Source organism: Lonchura striata, chromosome 3 (assembly GCF_046129695.1).
Source record: "Lonchura striata isolate bLonStr1 chromosome 3, bLonStr1.mat, whole genome shotgun sequence".
Classification (NCBI taxonomy): Eukaryota; Metazoa; Chordata; class Aves; order Passeriformes; family Estrildidae; genus Lonchura; species Lonchura striata.
The window spans coordinates 83,990,612-84,008,977 of record NC_134605.1 but is presented as its reverse complement, the minus strand read 5'-3'; the positions used below and the strand labels follow the sequence as shown (position 1 = coordinate 84,008,977).

The 18,366-nt window shown below is 38.7% G+C and overlaps 1 protein-coding gene across 2 annotated transcripts in view; it reads left to right on the top strand.

Moving 5' to 3' along the window:
* Window positions 1-18,366, top strand: part of KCNQ5 (potassium voltage-gated channel subfamily Q member 5) — a 277,344-nt gene that overhangs the window by 236,322 nt on the left and 22,656 nt on the right. For both annotated transcript variants that reach the window (XM_021553807.2, XM_021553816.2), the window contains exons 7-10: window positions 836-931; window positions 4,190-4,284; window positions 5,817-5,843; window positions 14,366-14,586. In XM_021553807.2, the coding sequence (XP_021409482.2) occupies window positions 836-931; window positions 4,190-4,284; window positions 5,817-5,843; window positions 14,366-14,586 (439 nt within the window). The remainder of the gene's footprint in view (window positions 1-835; window positions 932-4,189; window positions 4,285-5,816; window positions 5,844-14,365; window positions 14,587-18,366) is intronic.

The window sequence follows — 18,366 nt, the reverse complement described above, 5'->3', positions numbered from 1 at the left end:
AGCAGTACTACAATGAAAAGATGAATACCCTTACATATTAGAGATGCCACAACTTTTGTTCCTCATATCATATCTGTGTACAGATACTAGTTTCCTCATAAATACTTCAGTGCTGAATCTGTCTGTAAAACGAGAGGTATGTGGGAAACTTTTGCACTTTTAGTATTTTATCCTGACTAAGGATCAAGTGGAAATATTCTTCCTTATAATGCAGACATGTCCAGCAAAATATTACGTTCCTTGCAAATAAAGAAGGAAAACATCCTCAGTCCTTGGATCTATTCAGTTAGAATCAAATTTATCTTACTTAAAGGCCAAAGGCTAAAAGAAGGGATGTTTTATAATTAGCTTTTTCATAGCCTCTAGAATAAACAATGGTTATTATTTAATAGGAAAGATAAAAAAAAAATTTATTTTTTCAATATTCTAAAATCAAAAATTATAATAAATACTGCAGATATGGGCTTTGATGTCCATATATATCTGGCATATCTGTCAGCTGGTCATTTCCTCATTCCTGACTCATGTTCCTCTGAATAGCCCTGCTTGGTTTTATAAATATGTATCTACCTCTGTGGTCTTGGTAGTTGCAAGAACATAGTGTAGCACAAAACCAGGCAATGGGTGGTCATTGGTAGCACCACAGATATTATGTAAGGAATCTCCTGCTTCACCAGGAAAAGGGGAAGTGCTTCTGTGCCTTCTACTGTCATATACTGGTCATAAATGTGTTATCTGAAGCAACCATATGGCATAACATCTTCACAAAATCTTTGGAAGTGATGATGTATATTTGTTCAAAGATTACCTACATATTGATAAAATGATATTGCAGGGCATCCTTGGCTCAGGATTTGCATTGAAAGTGCAGGAACAGCATCGTCAGAAACACTTTGAAAAAAGAAGGAATCCAGCTGCAAGTCTAATTCAGGTAAATATGACATCACCAAAAAGATAATCACAGGTGATTTAAAGTACATATTGGAACAAGACTTATTATTTCCATTTGGAAAGTTTTGTGGAAATAATATTTAATAGATTAGTTAGTTTCATGAAAAAACTGTGTTCGGTGACTTACTATGTGTTGCCATAATTCTGTACAGAATCACAGATTCATTTAGGTTGGAAAACACCTTTAAGATTATCAAGACAAACTATAACAAGACACACAGCATTTCTGTGTGTAGTTTTTGTTCTCTATCCACGTTAAAGAAACAGAGGCAAGGATACCAAATGCATGCCTGCAGTCAGAAAGCTATTTGTAAAAAGAGAAGTGATCCCTAGACAACCCAACTGATAGCACAGCACTCTTGCCTATATTAAGCTACTTTTCATCTACTACAGGGTTTAGAGAATTTCAGTGAGGGATATACATGGTGAAGATAAAAAGTGTCCTGCCCAGAGAATTGCCTTCACGATGAGTCAATTCAAAAGCTGGAAATGTAGGCACAAACAATTTTAAAATGTCTGAAATTGTCTGAAGTTGTTCTGATGTGATGGTGCAAATCAACAAAAAGTGGCACGGTATGTTTTAGGTAGCTGTTTTCATTGGCTTTTTCCTTAACCTCCACTCCTGGTTAAAACTGAGAAAATACTCTAAAGAATCATTTTGCATCAAGCTTTACTCTACTTGATGCACTAAAAAAAAAGGTGGGGGGAAATAATCTCCTAGAGTCCTAGTTTATTTTCCTGGGATGTCAAGCATTCTATGTGTGCCATGTATGCTGGGGTTTATTTTTGAAATAATAAATCCAAATAAAGAAGCTGAGTATGAATATGCTAGAGGTCTATGCTAAGTACAGGTAGTTGTTAGACTGTCTTGGAAGCATTCTTAAAGTTAATAAATGTTTTCCATTATTACTGTTCAATTATTATTAAATTCTAAATATTTCAAATATAATATTTATTAGAATAATTAACAAAAATAATTCCACTACTTTCGTGTCTAGTTTAGAATGACTGTTTGGCGTATTTTCTAACACATATATTCTAATCTACTTCTTTCAAGTTTGGTTGCCAGAGGAAACAGATAATAGATTGAGGTTTTGAATATAGCTCTTATTATTATTTTATGACAGTTCAACAGTTCAAAATATTAGTAAGACAGCATGCTAAATAGATTAAGAGTAGCTAGCTGCCTGATTTTGGAAAGTGGCTCTCAGTGAACAAAATCATTGTGAAAGGAGGACATTTGTTGTGGGATCCCATGATGAAGGCTGTTCAACATTTACATGTTCCTTTACAGGTTCAACACTTTCAGTGATCCAGAAATTAATATAAAATTGCTGGTAGAGATATCTTCTGAAGGCACAAGGCCTGGCAGCATAGGAAATACAAAAACCAGAACACAGGAATAAAACCAAGGACAATCTGGGTGACTTTTAGGATGAAAGGATCACTGCCAAATGTTTTAACACAACAAATACAAAACTTGATCTAGAAACTGAATCCAGATAATTATGTCTCTATCCCAGTATTATTGAATCAGGAAAGGATTTGATGAAGCATGAGAAATACAGAGGAGAAAGACTGGGAAAGAAGGGTCAAGAGCTTCATACAAGTTCCCAGTATGTTACTACACCTGGTTTATTAAAGTCCTTAGATACAGACCCATAAACATAATGAGGAGAAGACTGATCCTACCACTGTGTATTATGATGCTCATATCAACTCAGTATATATATGTTGATATCATACATATCAACTCAGCATCTATAAGTGAGACTGAAATATTGGAGAAAGCAAATAAAACATTGGAAAAATGGGTCAGGGACTGGAGAAAATTTAGTGTTCATAAATGCAGAATGTGTCTGAACTGCATATCATTGGGTCCTGTAACAGTGCCCAGGTTTTTTTAATTGTCTCTAGCTTATCAGGGTAATGTCTATTTTCTAACCAGTTACACTGTAGAATTAAGACTGTGCTAGCTCATCTGTTGCCACAGATAGACTCTTTGAGAGAGCCTTTACCTGTAGATAGCTGTAGAAAAGTTAAATATTTGGTATGGATATACTTTTCTCAATTTCATTAGCTTATAAGAAATATTTAGTGTGAGAATTATTTGAACACAGAAGCTCAGAGAGGAAGTCTTGGAACCTACTGGACCATTTAATGTAGCAGACAGGAACGTAACAAGTAACTCTGGCTAAAAGCCAAAACCAAAGAGTTTCAAATAAAAAATAATGCAGAAATTTTTTGACAACAAGAATGATCAACCAATGAAGCAATTTCAAAGTGAGTAACAGGTTCTCCATCTGTTAATGAAGACTGGATGTGTTTCCGGGAGATACACAGTAGGAAAACACAGGGTATTAGATTCCATACAAGAATACCTAGATGACATTTAATGGTTGACAATATACAGGAAGCACAGATGCTCAGCTAGTACAAATTAATATAGTTATGCTGACATCAGGGAACATGTCCCAGCTTGTAGAACTAAGGCTCATGTTACTATCTACATGCATTATAAATCTAAACAATGGATACATTTTCAATGCTATGCTTTGGTTACTCACTTTTGTTAAATGTTTAAAAACACAAAATGAATAATTTCAGTGTTTCAAACCACAGAATGTTTCTCTTCTATTCTAAGTGTTTTTTTGTCTAGTTTTCATTATGATTTGCAGAATGTATTATGACATTTTCTTTACGTCAGACTGCAAGGTTGTGTGGGTGTCCTCAATGGACTTGTCACAAATAAATCACTGCAATGCTTTTCTGAGCATCTTTATGTGCTGAATATCTTCTGGTGCTTTCACAGAGCCAGTAAGTCTTATCTTACTGCATAAAGTGTACTGGGATTCACAAAAGTTTTGGCAGGTTTGTACTGGTATTTCCTCAATCAGCCTAACCGAGCGCATTCCAGTCTGAACAAAATCCCCTCGCTCCATAGTCAGTGTGGTGGCATTGTCACTTCATTTTCTTGGTTCCTTTGTGCTTTTCTATTGTTTCCCCATACCAGGCTTCTTGGTGGTTTTATTCTACCGACGCCAGCCGAACAAACATGGCAGCCACCTGGCAATATTATGAAAGTATTCTTCCTCCCCTCAGGCATGTATCAGTGCTACGAATGATACGAGAAAGATACAACTTGTATCAGTTACTAATCTGCTTTTCAATTTTTTGTTTCATCCCCTACTCCCTCTTGCCTTGTTTTTTCTTTTTTTACCATATATCCTGCACGTAGTGTGTATGGCGTAGTTATGCTGCTGATGAGAAATCAGTTTCCATTGCTACCTGGAAGCCTCATTTGAAGGCCTTGCATACCTGCAGCCCTACAAAGTAGGTACAAATATGGCAGCTGGTGCTGTTTTTGATGTGTGTCCAAGCTTATAGAGAACTAGTATTTGTCTGTTTTGTCTTGGTTTGTTGTCTTAAGTCCTCTCAAGTCTTCTCAATAAAAATTTCAACTAACAAATCAGATCAATATCACGTAGGAGCCTAGGAACAAATACAAATCATTGCTATTTATCTTAGAAATGCACAGGCATTAGAAACATTCTCCCAACAACCCACTCATACATCATGGTTAATGATTTACCTCATTCCAAATTATTCTTAAGGAGAAAAATATTAAGTTTAATGCAGAGCTTATTCCTTGCTTCAATGGTATGTTTATGCCTGTGCCTCTGTATAAGGCTGTAGCTGCTGATCTACCTTTCCAAAGAAAGAGTGCCTTGTGCTATTTTGTACATGAATGCACTAGAGAATTTGCTCCTTTTTGTCATAACTTCTGATATATTCCATATTTCCTTAGGACAAACTATATATGCAGTCATACATACAGACAGCAGAAGATGACTCAAAAGACCTGTTGCCACAGTTTGGCAGACAGGAAATATTTGATATCCTAGTTTGGGTGAGAATTCACAGAGCACTGGCAGCCCAAGACTTTTCAATAATTCACTAAAAGGTTTAGCAGAAGGCAGCAAGTTGACTGATTCAATACAGGGCACAGATCAGGAAGTAAAAAATACTTGATAAAGATTAAAAAGGAGAGCGCTAAGAGCCTTATGGGAAAGCTCTGATAAGCATCTTAACTGTTGTTAATTGCAGACAGTGCAAGAGAATTAGTGGTTTCTCTCAAAGCTGGGTGATGAACATCCACATGACAGTAAAAAGGTAATTGTGTGCCAAAAAGCTCAGCCAAAAAGAAGTTTGGCTGGGTATCCAAAGCTGATCTTTGAATTTCAAAGAGTTGACAAGAACAGAGCCGTAAGTAATCCATTACCATAACTCTAATTCCAAACTGCTCTACACTAAAAGGAGCTTTTACATTAAAAGTTACATGAAGTATTGATATTTTATATATACAAACAGGTTAAAAGCAACATTAGTATAAATGGATGGATAGAAAATTACATTAATAATGAAGCTGTATCCCACATAAAATATTCTAAAATATGACTGTCCCTCAAAAGTGCATCTACTTCTTATTTTAAATAAGCATATTGCTGTGCTAAAACTGAACCTTTTTATTTACCAGAAATAAATTATCTAATAAGAAACTACAGCTTTCTGTTATGTATGTGTCAGCAATGCATTTTGCCTAAGTGCTTTGCCAACTCAGTCTGCAGTGGTATGTACTAAGCATGTTATGCATGTGTTAAAGACCTGAAAAGTTTCTTCTACAGAGGCATTGTAATTATGAGTCTTGCTTGAATGTTTGTGTGGTTGCAATGTAATGTGTGTGCTGTGCACCAATTAACATATCCATTTGCATTTATCATACATATAATATCATCTGTAACTAAATAATGTGATTACTATCTGCATAACAAATATGTTTTTCCCTCCCACTCCCTGACCTGAAGAAAAGAACAAGGGGAATCTTCTAGCAGGTTTGTAGTTTCTTTTATTTCTTTTATCTGTGAAATTGCTGTTTCCTAATGACTTTTAGATGTCTTGGGTTCTGTACAGTAGAGTCAATGAACTGCAACCATTGATGGATAATAATCACAAATTGGATCTTTTTAAACTCATATGCTGCTGAAATGTGCTTCTTTGTCCTAGTTTTTCTATAGGAAAATTAGGCAATTTTTTACACATCTAACATGCTGTAGCTTTGAGAGGCTCAGTTTGAACAGTGCCAGAGCAGCCAGTGGACCAGCTTCCCCAGACCCAGCTCCTGGACAAGCACATGTCCCCAGCTTCTGCCATAAAATCGATGCAGAAATTGCAGTGGAAGTTACAGACATATAGTTTTATTTGGCAATGTGAAGAAGCCCAACCCTCCATTGCAGGGAGGACTTTTTGATGGGTCTGGTTGGATGTCACCTTTGCCCTGCAGGAGCATTCTCAAGGCTTCCTCAGAGCCATGTCTCTACATTTTCTAACTTTTCTGCCATCCCCTCCCCTAAGGAGCATTTTGGGACATAGGAGGTGGGGGGAAAGCAGCACTGCAGTGTCTCGCCTCCTCCTGGCTGCATGGCTTGCACTCCCCCATGGCTCAGTTCAAGCAGAGGAGCCAGACTGGTCCCACTGCTGAAGGAAGCCCCACTGCTGTCAGCTGGGAGCGCGGGTGGGCTCCCACCCAGCCTGGATCCCGGCTGAGCACCGACTGCCTACAGCTGGCAGCAGCAAGCCTTGGCAGGGCTATCCTCACCGGGTAAACAAAGCTCTGGAGAGCCATGTCCTGAGGCAGTGGGAGAAAATGCTGGTCTTTCCTGTACTGATAGCCCAAATCCTTAGGGACAGGAAAGGCTTCAGTGGCTATAAGAGAAATTACTCTATCTCAGAAACTCGTTAGGGATGGGAATCAGCAGGCGTTTGGCAGCTGGCACTGTGGTATCAGCATGCTCAGAGAATAGCAGACTTTACCTCCCAGCAGAAAACGCTGAAAAGCCAAGGAAAAAAGTGTTGATGACACATCAGTCCCTGAAATACATCTAGCCCCGTGTTGTACTGCGGTTCACAAATGCTTCTGGGTTACTCAGTCTTCACATCAATTACACATGTCCCATTCCACTTCCCAGACTGCTCCCCTGGCACCTGACTCCAACATTATCCTCCAAGCACATGTAACTGCTGTTAGTGTCACTGCAACTCAAGGGGACAAGATTTGCTCTGTCAGTTCTAGGACTTTTTGTATATGTTACCTCCACAGGCTAGCTAGCAACATATTGAATTAAATTATTACAGTATGATCCAAACTTCTTGCACTCACTAGCTGTATTTCCTAGTCTTTTGACAGCAGCATTTAAAATTACTTTTTTAAAGGTGACACAGAAGTTGCCAGTAAATGAGTACATCCCTCTAAAACTGGGATTTGTGCAGAGGGGAGAGATTATTTCCAGTTGTACCAGCAAGCACTAAAAGAGACAAATTTACTTACAATAGATTAAAAAAAAAATCAAAAACCCAAACAGCTGTCAAAAACCATGCTATGTTATCCACATTGATGATAACAATTGTAGCTTTAAAAGAAGTCAACAATTTAGCCATATTTACTAACTTTATTTTCACTGAATGGAAGATGTTTGCTCTTTCAGAAACAATTAATACATGCACTGCTGCAAATTAATATGTAAAAATGAACTAGTTCACTTCTAAGATCATGCTCTACAGTAAAAACCCTACAGACCACTCAGACACTTAAAAAAAGGTGTATTTTATCAGTGGCTGTTTATTGCTCTTATGCTGACATATCTCTGTATGTTTGTATCACTGAAAATACTTGTGGTGTATGTGGTCTTTTGTGGCAAAGATGTAAATGTGAACTGCTGCAATGTACTTTGAGATACCTGTCCTTGACTATATAACTGGTTTCTTACTGCAATGCTAAGTGACTTGCATGAGATTCTATGTGAACTAAGTAAGATTCTTCTTGTTTCACTCTTTAAATGAAGATGTTTTTGCACAAGCAGTACATTGGGTTGCATTCTGAACATGCTCTTTGCTCTATATTTCCTTCTAAGAACAGTGAAGAAAATCTTGTATTATGTTAGGGAAAAGTTCATTATTTTCTTTCCTACCAAACTGACTTATATTAACAGAAATTAATTCTTGTGTTTTGTCATGTATAAACCTGCAGTCTTTCATTAGGTGACTAAATGTTTCTGTGCATTTGAGTTGAGAGAGCTGCGCTTATGAGGCTGCAGTGTCAGACTGATTTTAATAAAAATATGTACATTGTATTTCCCAAAATTTTACGCACAAGTATTCTAATTAATAATTTATCAAAGTATTGGTAGACAACCTCTCTGGTGGCTATAAATGAGATATTTCTATAAATTAGTTCCAGAGTTGTGCAAGTTATTTTAAAAGCCTGTATCTTAAATTCTTAATATCTGTAAATGCACACACTGAAACAAACAATATTTATTTCTGTTCAGTTATACAACATGGCTGAAATAGTTCCTGTGCAGGAAACAAGATCAAGACTGATGAATCTTGTCACATACGGAGAGCATAATCAGTCTTAAACTGTGTGTAGGACATGCACTGGCTGTCTGCAAAGGATGAATGTCACCCATCTAGTCTTGTAACTCATGAGGTTGAATATGCATTCCCTATTCAGACAATTCTCTCTGGTGCAATAAGGAGCAGTTTTGCCACAACAAAATCTTCAGGGGAAAACTCAGCCCTGTTCTGAGGGAAATAAGTAAATTATGTTATGGAATTCTTTCACCTCCTATAACATTTGTGTTTCTAAAAGTAGATTTAATGTAAACAACTCTGCATGCACCACATAAAAAAAGAAATTGCCAGTGATGCATAATCTAACTTGAGGTGGAAAACCTAACCCCTTACATAGCACTGGAATGCTTAGTAACAGAGTCCTCTATCTCCCCTCACTCCTAGTAAGCTTTGTAGTAATAAACAGAAGCTCTTCAGGATGTACACCCCTCGGAAACATAGGTATTCAGCATCCTGCCTATTCACATGATGTTTGAGAATGTCAACTAACATCAGGTGCATGATTCATTCACTTCCCCTCCTTAGTGCTTTAAAGTTCCTCACTTCTCCAAATGATGTTTCCTATTTATTTTTAAGTGCTTGTAAGTCCCTTTTTGCTTGTTGCCTGCAATGCCATTAACACAATGGCAGCAACACCAGTTGTTTCAAACTCATCCAGCCAGGCATTGCAGTGCACGGCACACCACAGTTTTACGAAGCCCCATTCCCCTTCTCTGCCCGAGACTTCAACTTAGGCAATGCATTAGGGAATGCATTACCATGTGGTGGTCTAAAACTGGGGCTGAATATTTTGGTAAAGCCAATTCCCAAGTCCAAGAGGATTCTTATGACCATGGCAGTTGATTTCTCCATCTAATTATTAGTGGAGAATATTAAGCTATAGCATGCTAGACAACTACAACAGACATAATGCGCAATTGCTGTTCAGAAGAATCTCCTTGGACACAGCTTGTGGATGATGTGCCTGCATCCTGTACTGGAAGGTAGAGGAATGCATGTGAAATCAAGCATCTGCTTCAGCTGAATTCTCTTGAAATTTTGTCTCTTACCAAAAACTGGTAATTCCTAGATAGATGAATCTTACGGGAAGAAGCCTATGATTCATATCTCAAGCTGATTGCATTTTTTCTTCCTTATTAAAAATAATTAAAAGACAGTAAAATACAAACTGATTACAGAAAATTAGGAACAAAATAGTTTATTTAGAAATTGTTTTCAAAAAGGAAAAAATGCACAAACACACTGAATATTTGCTTTTTCTGTTTGACAATTGAACTATAAGATACTGTGGCATGAAGTTCTTGTTATTACTTATTGAAAGTATGAGATACAACACTAAATTTCTTGAGTTTGTGGCCCTACCATGAGACTGGTGGTGAAGTCTTTGAACTTTAGGTCTCACAGTATTTTCCATTGCATTTGAATTTGTTCAACTTAGCTTAATTTCAGTATAAGTATTTATAGGCTCAGTAAGAATCAACACCTGTATTAATAGGTAGCTAACTGCTGAAAATTGGCATGTGCATCTGCTTGCTGTTGTTTGCCATAGGTGATAATTTCTGGCAGTTCTAGCTTCTGTCTCAAGACTCAAAGCATTCTTCCTCACCCTCAGGCCCTCCACTTATTTCTGATTCATTTCAATTTCTTCCTATTCTTGCTTCCTCCAATTGGCTCAGTATGAAAAGCTGAAAAACTAGGTGTAAATTATGGCTAGTAGCAAGGAGTAGTGCTGCAGGTCTGAGGCTGAGGCACAGCATAAGTTCTAACTTGACCAGAAATGTAGAAAGGTGGCAGGAAAATGGGGGGTAGGACTGGGAAGGAAGGAGATGCTCAGTTAATAAAGTGTAGGAAGATGGTCCGTGGAAAACAGAGCAAGCAAAGGTTTGTACGCATTTGTCAGTTAAAACAAACTCTTACCCAGAGTAATCATTTGGACCACGAGAAAGTGATCGTTCCCTCTGCAGTGAAGCTACAGTGACCTCTAGTGTCCCTACACACTATTCCTTTATAAATCAGAGGTGGCAAAGGCAGAATTTGAAAACGAAGAAATAAAAACTAGAAAGTCATTTGCTATCCTAGGGAAGTGAGTACCTTGGGCATGCAATGGGAGGAATGAGTCATAAAATCCTACGACTGACCTTTCAGAAGGCAGAGAAATACAGAAAAGTAATTTGCTTCCTTTTCTACTGCTGCCAGTTGTAATTGATCTCCACTATAAGATGCTTCAAAGCTCAAGTGCTATTGATAAGAATACATTCCACAATTTTCTGCAAGAAAGCTGCAAGAATACAGGGGTGATAGGTCCAAAGAGATTATCATTGCCAGGGAAGTCTGTCATAGGAAGCAAAAATGTATGTCAACTCATTGGGCTAAATTACCAGTCATATAAAGTACAAGAAATGATGAACAGACACACATCTAAGGGAATGAGTGATAACTGGGAACAGCTATGGATCTCTCAGATCACTGTAATTTAGTTTTGATTTAGGAACTTGTGTAATTTTATTTTCCTGTTTCTTATGGTTTTTTGCTTTTTGGACAAACACACAACTTAAAGTTTGTGAATACTTAGGGAGATGCATGAATATCCAATGGTAATGGTAATTAACAGTTTTATGTTGATTCAAGGGAATTCCTTTGGATACCATGTAAAAAAAAAAAAAAAAATAAAAATAAAAAAAGAGGAGAAAAGGTGAAAGAGGAAAATATAATAGGCAAGGACCTGAACATTTTGAAGGATTTTTAGGACACACAAGCCAGTGCTGATACAACCAGCATTAAATCAGAATAAAGGGCCCTAAAGGAATCACTGGCTATTGATTCAAATACAGAATGTTCAAAGATGCTTGAATGGTGTGTTATCTTCACTCTGCAATTTTAACACCATCTCTACTGCTATTGCAACAAAGAATCCAGAGCCAAGAACTAGGCTTTATCCTATAAGGAATGGGACTTTCACTCTGGGGAAAAGCCTGGTCAGGGTACGCTCAAAGTGTTCTGATTCAGTTACTCCTTCATGATCTGTTATTTATCATATATGGATTCATACAGTGTGCTCCTAAGCACAAGCTTTCTTCTCCCAACCTTTCTTCTCCACTGTCAGTCACAATTTATGCCTGTGCTGACAAGGACCCACTCACTTCAGGAACATTTCCCACCAGTCTCAAAATAGGAACAGGGATCCAAGAAGCAAAGAGCTACTCTAACTAGTCTCTTTGAGTATGCATCTCAAGATGCAGAAGAGTTTTCAAACCCTGCTTCCTGCAGGGGCTGTGTTTCACAATGCAGCACCCTCTGCATGGATCTTTGGCATGCCAGTACCTTATAATTGCTACAAAGCTGACTTATTCAAGTTTTTAAGTACAAGGTCTGCAGTTTACATTATCATTTTAATTCTCAGCATTGCACTTTTAAAAAATGTCTATAATACAGATAAAATGCCTGCTGTTCCTTTGACTATTGCCTCACTGCTTTGATTTGGAGAACTAAAGATACTCAAGTTAAGTAGCCATTGTGTACAATTCAGCGTTTATAAATGAAATAACCATGTCTACCAATCATTTAAAGTCAGACACTCCTTTCATTAGTACAAATTAATGAACAGAACAATGCTGTTTTGATTTTGGTTTTAAATTTTCATTTTTATTTTGGAGTTAATGTGATTATTTTAAAAAATTATCTATACAGATAGTTTTTATGGCTATTTTACCCATTTTCCTTTCATTTTTATTAGTGCAACAGGAAGAGAGCTATCCAGAAACTTTTTAACTCTAATATTTGGGGGGAAAAAAGCATTATTTGACTTAATTTTTCAATAGCAAGTACAATTTGAGCTAAAGGGGAGTTAAAAAAGGGGGACACTTGTAGGAATAATATCTATTAAGAAGCAGTCCGTTTTGATTCTCATCCTCATTCTGTATAATATGACAATGCAATAATGTGGTTAATAATCATTTTACAGTTTATATTTTTATTGTTGTACAATGCAAAAGATTCCTGAGCTGAAATATAATTCAGTCTTGAAATGTAATTTGTATTCAAAACTAAATTTTGGAACTCACTTTTCTTTCAAATATTAAGTTCTCTGGGTCTTTTGTATTGCTTATGTCACAGCACTGGGTAACAATTTACAATGGAAATAGACAACACTTTCATCACTGTGATGTATTTATTTCAACAATTGCTTATTCGGGCAAGAAAAGAAGGGGATTACATTGAGAAATTATAGTAAAGGTATTCTTTCAAGTAATCCAACATGCCATATAGAAATACATTTATCTAATAACCTTTCTATTGATGTGCTTATTGTTTAGTATTCTTGAAAATTATCACCTTACAAGCATCCCAGCATGTGTCTTGCCTGCAACAAACTGCATTCTTTCTTCTCTCAGGGATGTTTGTACTCAGACTGAAATGCTACGCTTTGCTATGCATGGACAAAGATATGTTTATATCAACATTTCATGGCCACAGAGGTTTATAACTACTTTCCATTTCATATAATTACATATTAACATTGTATTTTCAGAGTGCAGTAGGTTAAATATCTAAGAACCACATAGTTTATATTAGCATTAGTTAATTATCTGCAGAATTTGTTTCTGTTCAAAACATCCTATGGGCATTCTTAAATTAAATGCAAAGACCTTGAGAGCACTAGAAAGTGTATTAATTCAAGAACCACCATAATTCTCAGGTAGACAGTCCTTGCTGAAGGTGTTTTAAAAGTCCCCCCTGCAAAGCCTACACCAGGGCAGTAGGACTGCAAGTGCCAGTAACACCATACCATGAACAGGCACTGCATTGCCCTCATCATCTCATCCCTTGAAAGAACAGGACCACTGATCAAGGTGACCATTCCCTTGCTCAACCAATTGAATTTAACATTGCATATAGAACGAGGTTTCCAGACCTTGGTATCAGACTCTTTCTCTGTTTCTCCTTTGTGTCTTCTGCTACAGGAAGGGACAAACAATGGCAAAATGTTAAATAATTTAAAAGCATAGTTAGATAGTCACCGTGACCACAGGATGTTCATCAGATATGTTTGGACAAAGGTAATTTAAGCACCAGGAAACAGAAAATCTACAAAACCCACATTTAGCTGGCTGGGGGAGAGGATTACAAGCACAGCAGGGAAAAAAACCTTATAATTGATCAAACATAAGACCACAGGGTCACCATTGATGCAGCAGACACAGTCATGAGCCTGGCTGGGCTCTGTTACCTGTCCAGTACCACCTGCACATCGTCAGCTCCCAGCTACATCTTCAGCAATGACTTTAGGGAGCACACAGCATATCATTACATTTCCATTAATCAGTCATCATGCTGTTTCTTGGATATTTTATTAATTTTGTTTTTTTCTCATCCAAGTAAGTGGTCTAACAAGGAATTCTGGATATGAGTGATCACTAATTGTGCATATGAAATGTTGGAAGTGCCACATCCTAAAAAAGCATGAATATACACTAACAGTATGTTTGCCTGCTTAAAAAACCACAAACCAGACAATACTACATGGCATGCAGTAACAATAAAATACTTTTTGGTTTTGTTTATCTGAAGATATGGCCAGAAATGCACTGAACTTGGCTGACTAAGATGGAAACAAATCTAGTTCAAGTTCAAGGAATAGAAAAAACATCATAGACATTAATGTATAACAATTGGGTGAAATTGTTTCTATTTGTTATTTTTAATTTCCTTTAGAAGGCTATTCTGTACTGTATGATAGACTGCCAATGCTAATGCTTCTATCAAAAAACAATTACATCAAATCAGTTCCATTCACAAATTAAATATATTCAATGACAATAAAAGTGTGTAAGAAACAGATTCATACCAGTGAGATTTTTTACACATTATTTTCAATAATCATACAATAGAAAAAAGAAATTGATTAAAGTAACTATGAAATAAAATATATTTCTCTCTCTCACAGCCAAAAGTTAAGTTTCAAGGAGCGGGTCCGGATGGCCAGCCCACGAGGTCAAAGTATAAAAAGCAGGCAATCTTCAGTCGGAGATCGCCGGTCACCGAGTGCTGACATTGCCACCGAGGGCAGCCCAACCAAAGTCCAGAAGAGCTGGAGCTTCAATGACCGAACCCGCTTCAGGCCCTCGCTGCGGCTGAAGAGCTCCCAGCCCAAACCCATGGTTGATGGTAGGAGTTGTTCACCCCTTGTTTGCCACTGCATGCTGCTCCCAGCCTGCTCACACTCCTGCACACTTGCACAACGATTGTACATCTTTTAGGAAGATGGAAAGAATTGCTGTTTGGGGCCAGAGACACAATGCAGCTAATAGTCTGTTTCAAAGACCTCAATAATGTGATTAATTTTTTTTAGTAAGAAATTGTGTCAGTGGTGCATAGGGAGCAACTGGTGGAAAAAGGGGTCACTATGAAAAGTCACACTGGACTAAAGGCATCCCAGGGATCTGGCTGCAGCAGGTCTTCTGTCATGGCCCCTCTCTCACTACTAAGCTCAGCTGCTGTCCAAACCTGCTGCCTCTTGCTGGTGGTCCTCACAGCACAGCCAGCATTGTCTGTGCCTTTGCCAGCCAGAAGCACAGCTTGTGCAGAAGTGGCTCCTCATGTAGAGAGGTCCCAGTGCCTGCACTGGTGATGCAATCACCTGCCACCAAGGGATACACTACCAGGTGCTTTCAGTTTTATAGGGTTGTATCTGGCTTGATAAGGCAGGTAGATTTTGTAAAAAAAAAAAAAAAAAAAAAAAAAAAAAAAAAAAAAAAAAAAAACAGCGTTATTGCTTTTATGTGTTGCTTTCTATAGACTACTTTGGATGTAGGAAGCACTCCTAAAATGTAAAGAGGTGGATCTTGGTGAAAATGGCTTGTTGAACCTGCAGCAGGCAGCCCAGCCTTCCCCTCAAGCTGCCTCCTATGTTGCTCTATTCTCAAATTTAAGTCCAATTTAGCATTAAACTAACCAGTGTTCTGGCAAGTACGTTCATCTGACGAAGCTTGCCAAAACAAAGACAGTGACTACTCTAACCAAGGAGCGCCAAACTGGGTGACAGCAGCCCCCTGACAGGCAGGAGAACCAAGTGAAACTGACCCCTGCGTGGGATGGGTCTGAAAGGTGCACTCACATAGCTCTGGGGGCACTGCTGCCCCAGTGGATTTTGTTTTGGGTTTCTCCATTCCCATATTTCCCAATCTGTGAATGTTTTGTTCTTTCTTGTGGTATTCTTGGTAAAAAACAAGGGAAACAAACTGGTTGACTACCACAGAATGCAGTAACCTTTCCTGAATGGGAAAGGTACATCTTTCTACAAAGGCAAACATGGATGCTACATCCAACAATTGTGTTAAGACTAATCAGACAGAAGTGCAATGTTGATGTCACTTCCTTTTTAAGAGTATATATTTGACAAATGTGAAGGCTGCAAAATACACATAGAACTGCAATGCCCCATCCCTCAGTGAGCATGTTCTACACAACAGATCTCTTCAGGAAAAGCCTGGGTAAATAAACATTTCCTGGAAGGCAACCAAGACAAACCAATGGTATTTGCAAAGGTCATCATTCCAGGCTAGCCCTCCCCCATGGAGATGTCTCAGATGCACAAATTCTGAATTTGCCTGTGGTACAGGGAGCTGCTGGGGTGCATCAGCTATGAGGATACTATCCAGGTTGCTCCACTACACTATCCACTGCTATCCACCCGTATCTCCATCCTGGCACACAGGCCCTGGCTTATGTCTCATGGCAGCTGTATCACAGGGGCTGTGTGACCTAGCCTGGGTCTTGCACTGATGTGAAGCTCAGCCAAGGCCACAAGGAGAACTGAGAAATGCTCTAAGTAGTATAGTGGTTGAAGCTACCCTGTCTAAATTTAGGCATCCTACATAATCACTTGTAAAGCACAAGTATCATCCCCAAACCGCATAAGAAGTAATTTCATAGGTTAAACCCCTGAAACTCACACCATGCCTGGAAGTGACCTAAGGAGGAAGTAATTTTTGAGCACTCTCTCAGAGTATCGATGGCTCATTTTTGCTCCAGCTCTGCAGTCTGAAGCACCTCACTGAAGCACCTGTTTCATTTTTCATCAGCCCATTTATCATAGAATCATTTCCTCGGCATGTTCCCTATTTTGTCCTTTACATATTGTCATCGATAACAACAACGTGCACAAGCAAATCGTGCTGCCTCTGATTGTTTCCCTCTCACGGAAAAGGTGGCATAAACAGCACCTTGGATATATCTGTAGATAAAAGACAGAAACAACAACAGAGCTCTCATTGCTGTGCATAAACCCTTGAAGATCTTCCTGCTCCTCAGGGTGACCACAGCCTGTTTCCTGGTCAGTGATTTCCAGCTACTAGTCCACCCTTATGAACTGGGGCCAACAGATACAACCAATTTCTCATCTGTGGCAGAAGAAACAGCTTCCATTGTCTCCAGCTTTTAGGCAAATGCCAAGTTTCCATTCTGGGACCTCATCCAACTACTTCTAGCACCAGTATGATTAGAGAGATGTCCAGTGTGCTCGCTGCTGAGAGACAGCTCCCTTCTGCCTTACCCAAACTTCTGCAGGAAAAGTCAGGCACTACTAACCTTCATTTCTTTTTCTTTCTTTTCTTTCATAGCTTGATGCTTTCTGCATTTGACAGCTCAGTGAAAAATATCTCAAGATGATGTATTTAATTTAGAACATCTTGCATTTTTCACTGGATAGAAAAAAACAGTATTCGTAGCGTATTATTCTTATCTCTTGCTTGCCAGGTCCTCCAGTTTCCTCCTTGAGGTATTCCCCAGCCAAATAATTAATAATTTTGGCAGGCCAATTGTCAAGCCAAAACTAGAAGCCACATTTTTGTGGGTGAAATCTTGGGCATAAAACAGTACCCTTGAACAGCTGGTCCTTCTGGTGAGTCCTACATCTCTGTAGGGTGTTTCGTGGGAGAAGAAATTACATTGGAAGATACCTTTGGGACAGTGACAACATAGCACTGGGTAACGAGTTCAGTGTCAAAACTTCATGTCAGTGAAAAAAATAGAGTCTAACTATGAACTTCCTCTTCCAAAAGAGAAGAAATAAGACATTTCACTCTATGGGATGTAGAATTGTAAATGCCCTGCCTAGGCAGAGGACTAAATTCTGTGTGAAAATAAAGGAAAGATACAAATATATAAGGAGAGGCTTCCAAAAGAAAGGAAAATTGTTAGCATATGAGGATGATTTAAGGCAAGATAGAGGGTCAACACAAAGACTTCTCAGTTCTGACTGAGTTCTGGTAAGGACATGGCTGGAATCTGGGCCAAAAGCATCAGAAAGAGACTGCCGGAGAAACTCAACATTAGCAATTAGAAACTGGCCTGCAAAGGAGGTTTCGAGTCCAGACAGGAGCTCATGGGGGTAGCTAAAAGGCTAACCTGATTGAAAATGTAGTAGCTTGCCACTTAGGCTACTCAGCATCTACACTCTAGCACTCTTCCAGTGCATATTAGAATCATAGAAAGATAATTTCTTGTCAGCAAGTAAAACACTTAAGCCCCCAAAGGGATGCTATGTCACACGGGTAAAGGTGCTGCCTGACCTTGGAGCCCCTCACAGCCCCCTGTGCACCTGTACACAAAGTGAGCCAGGAGCTACCTCTGGCCCCAAAGCCTTCTCCTGCAGTATGGCTTTAGTCCCTGTAAACAGAAAACAGGGAAGCTGCAGCCAAACTGTCGGTGGGGAGAGGTGCCCAGAACATGAGAATATCCACCAGTAGGGCCAGCCCCATGACAGAGTCTATGCTAGTTATTAAATAGTGCAGGTGATCACATGCCTTGCTTAAGGCACTGTGCCCATGCCTCACCATATGTTCTGTATCCATCCACAGACACTCAAACCCAAAAAATCTCTTCTTTAGAATGGTGTTGCTGCCCTGCTTTGTTTTCTGCTTGCCTTACTTTCTGAGGAACAGAACC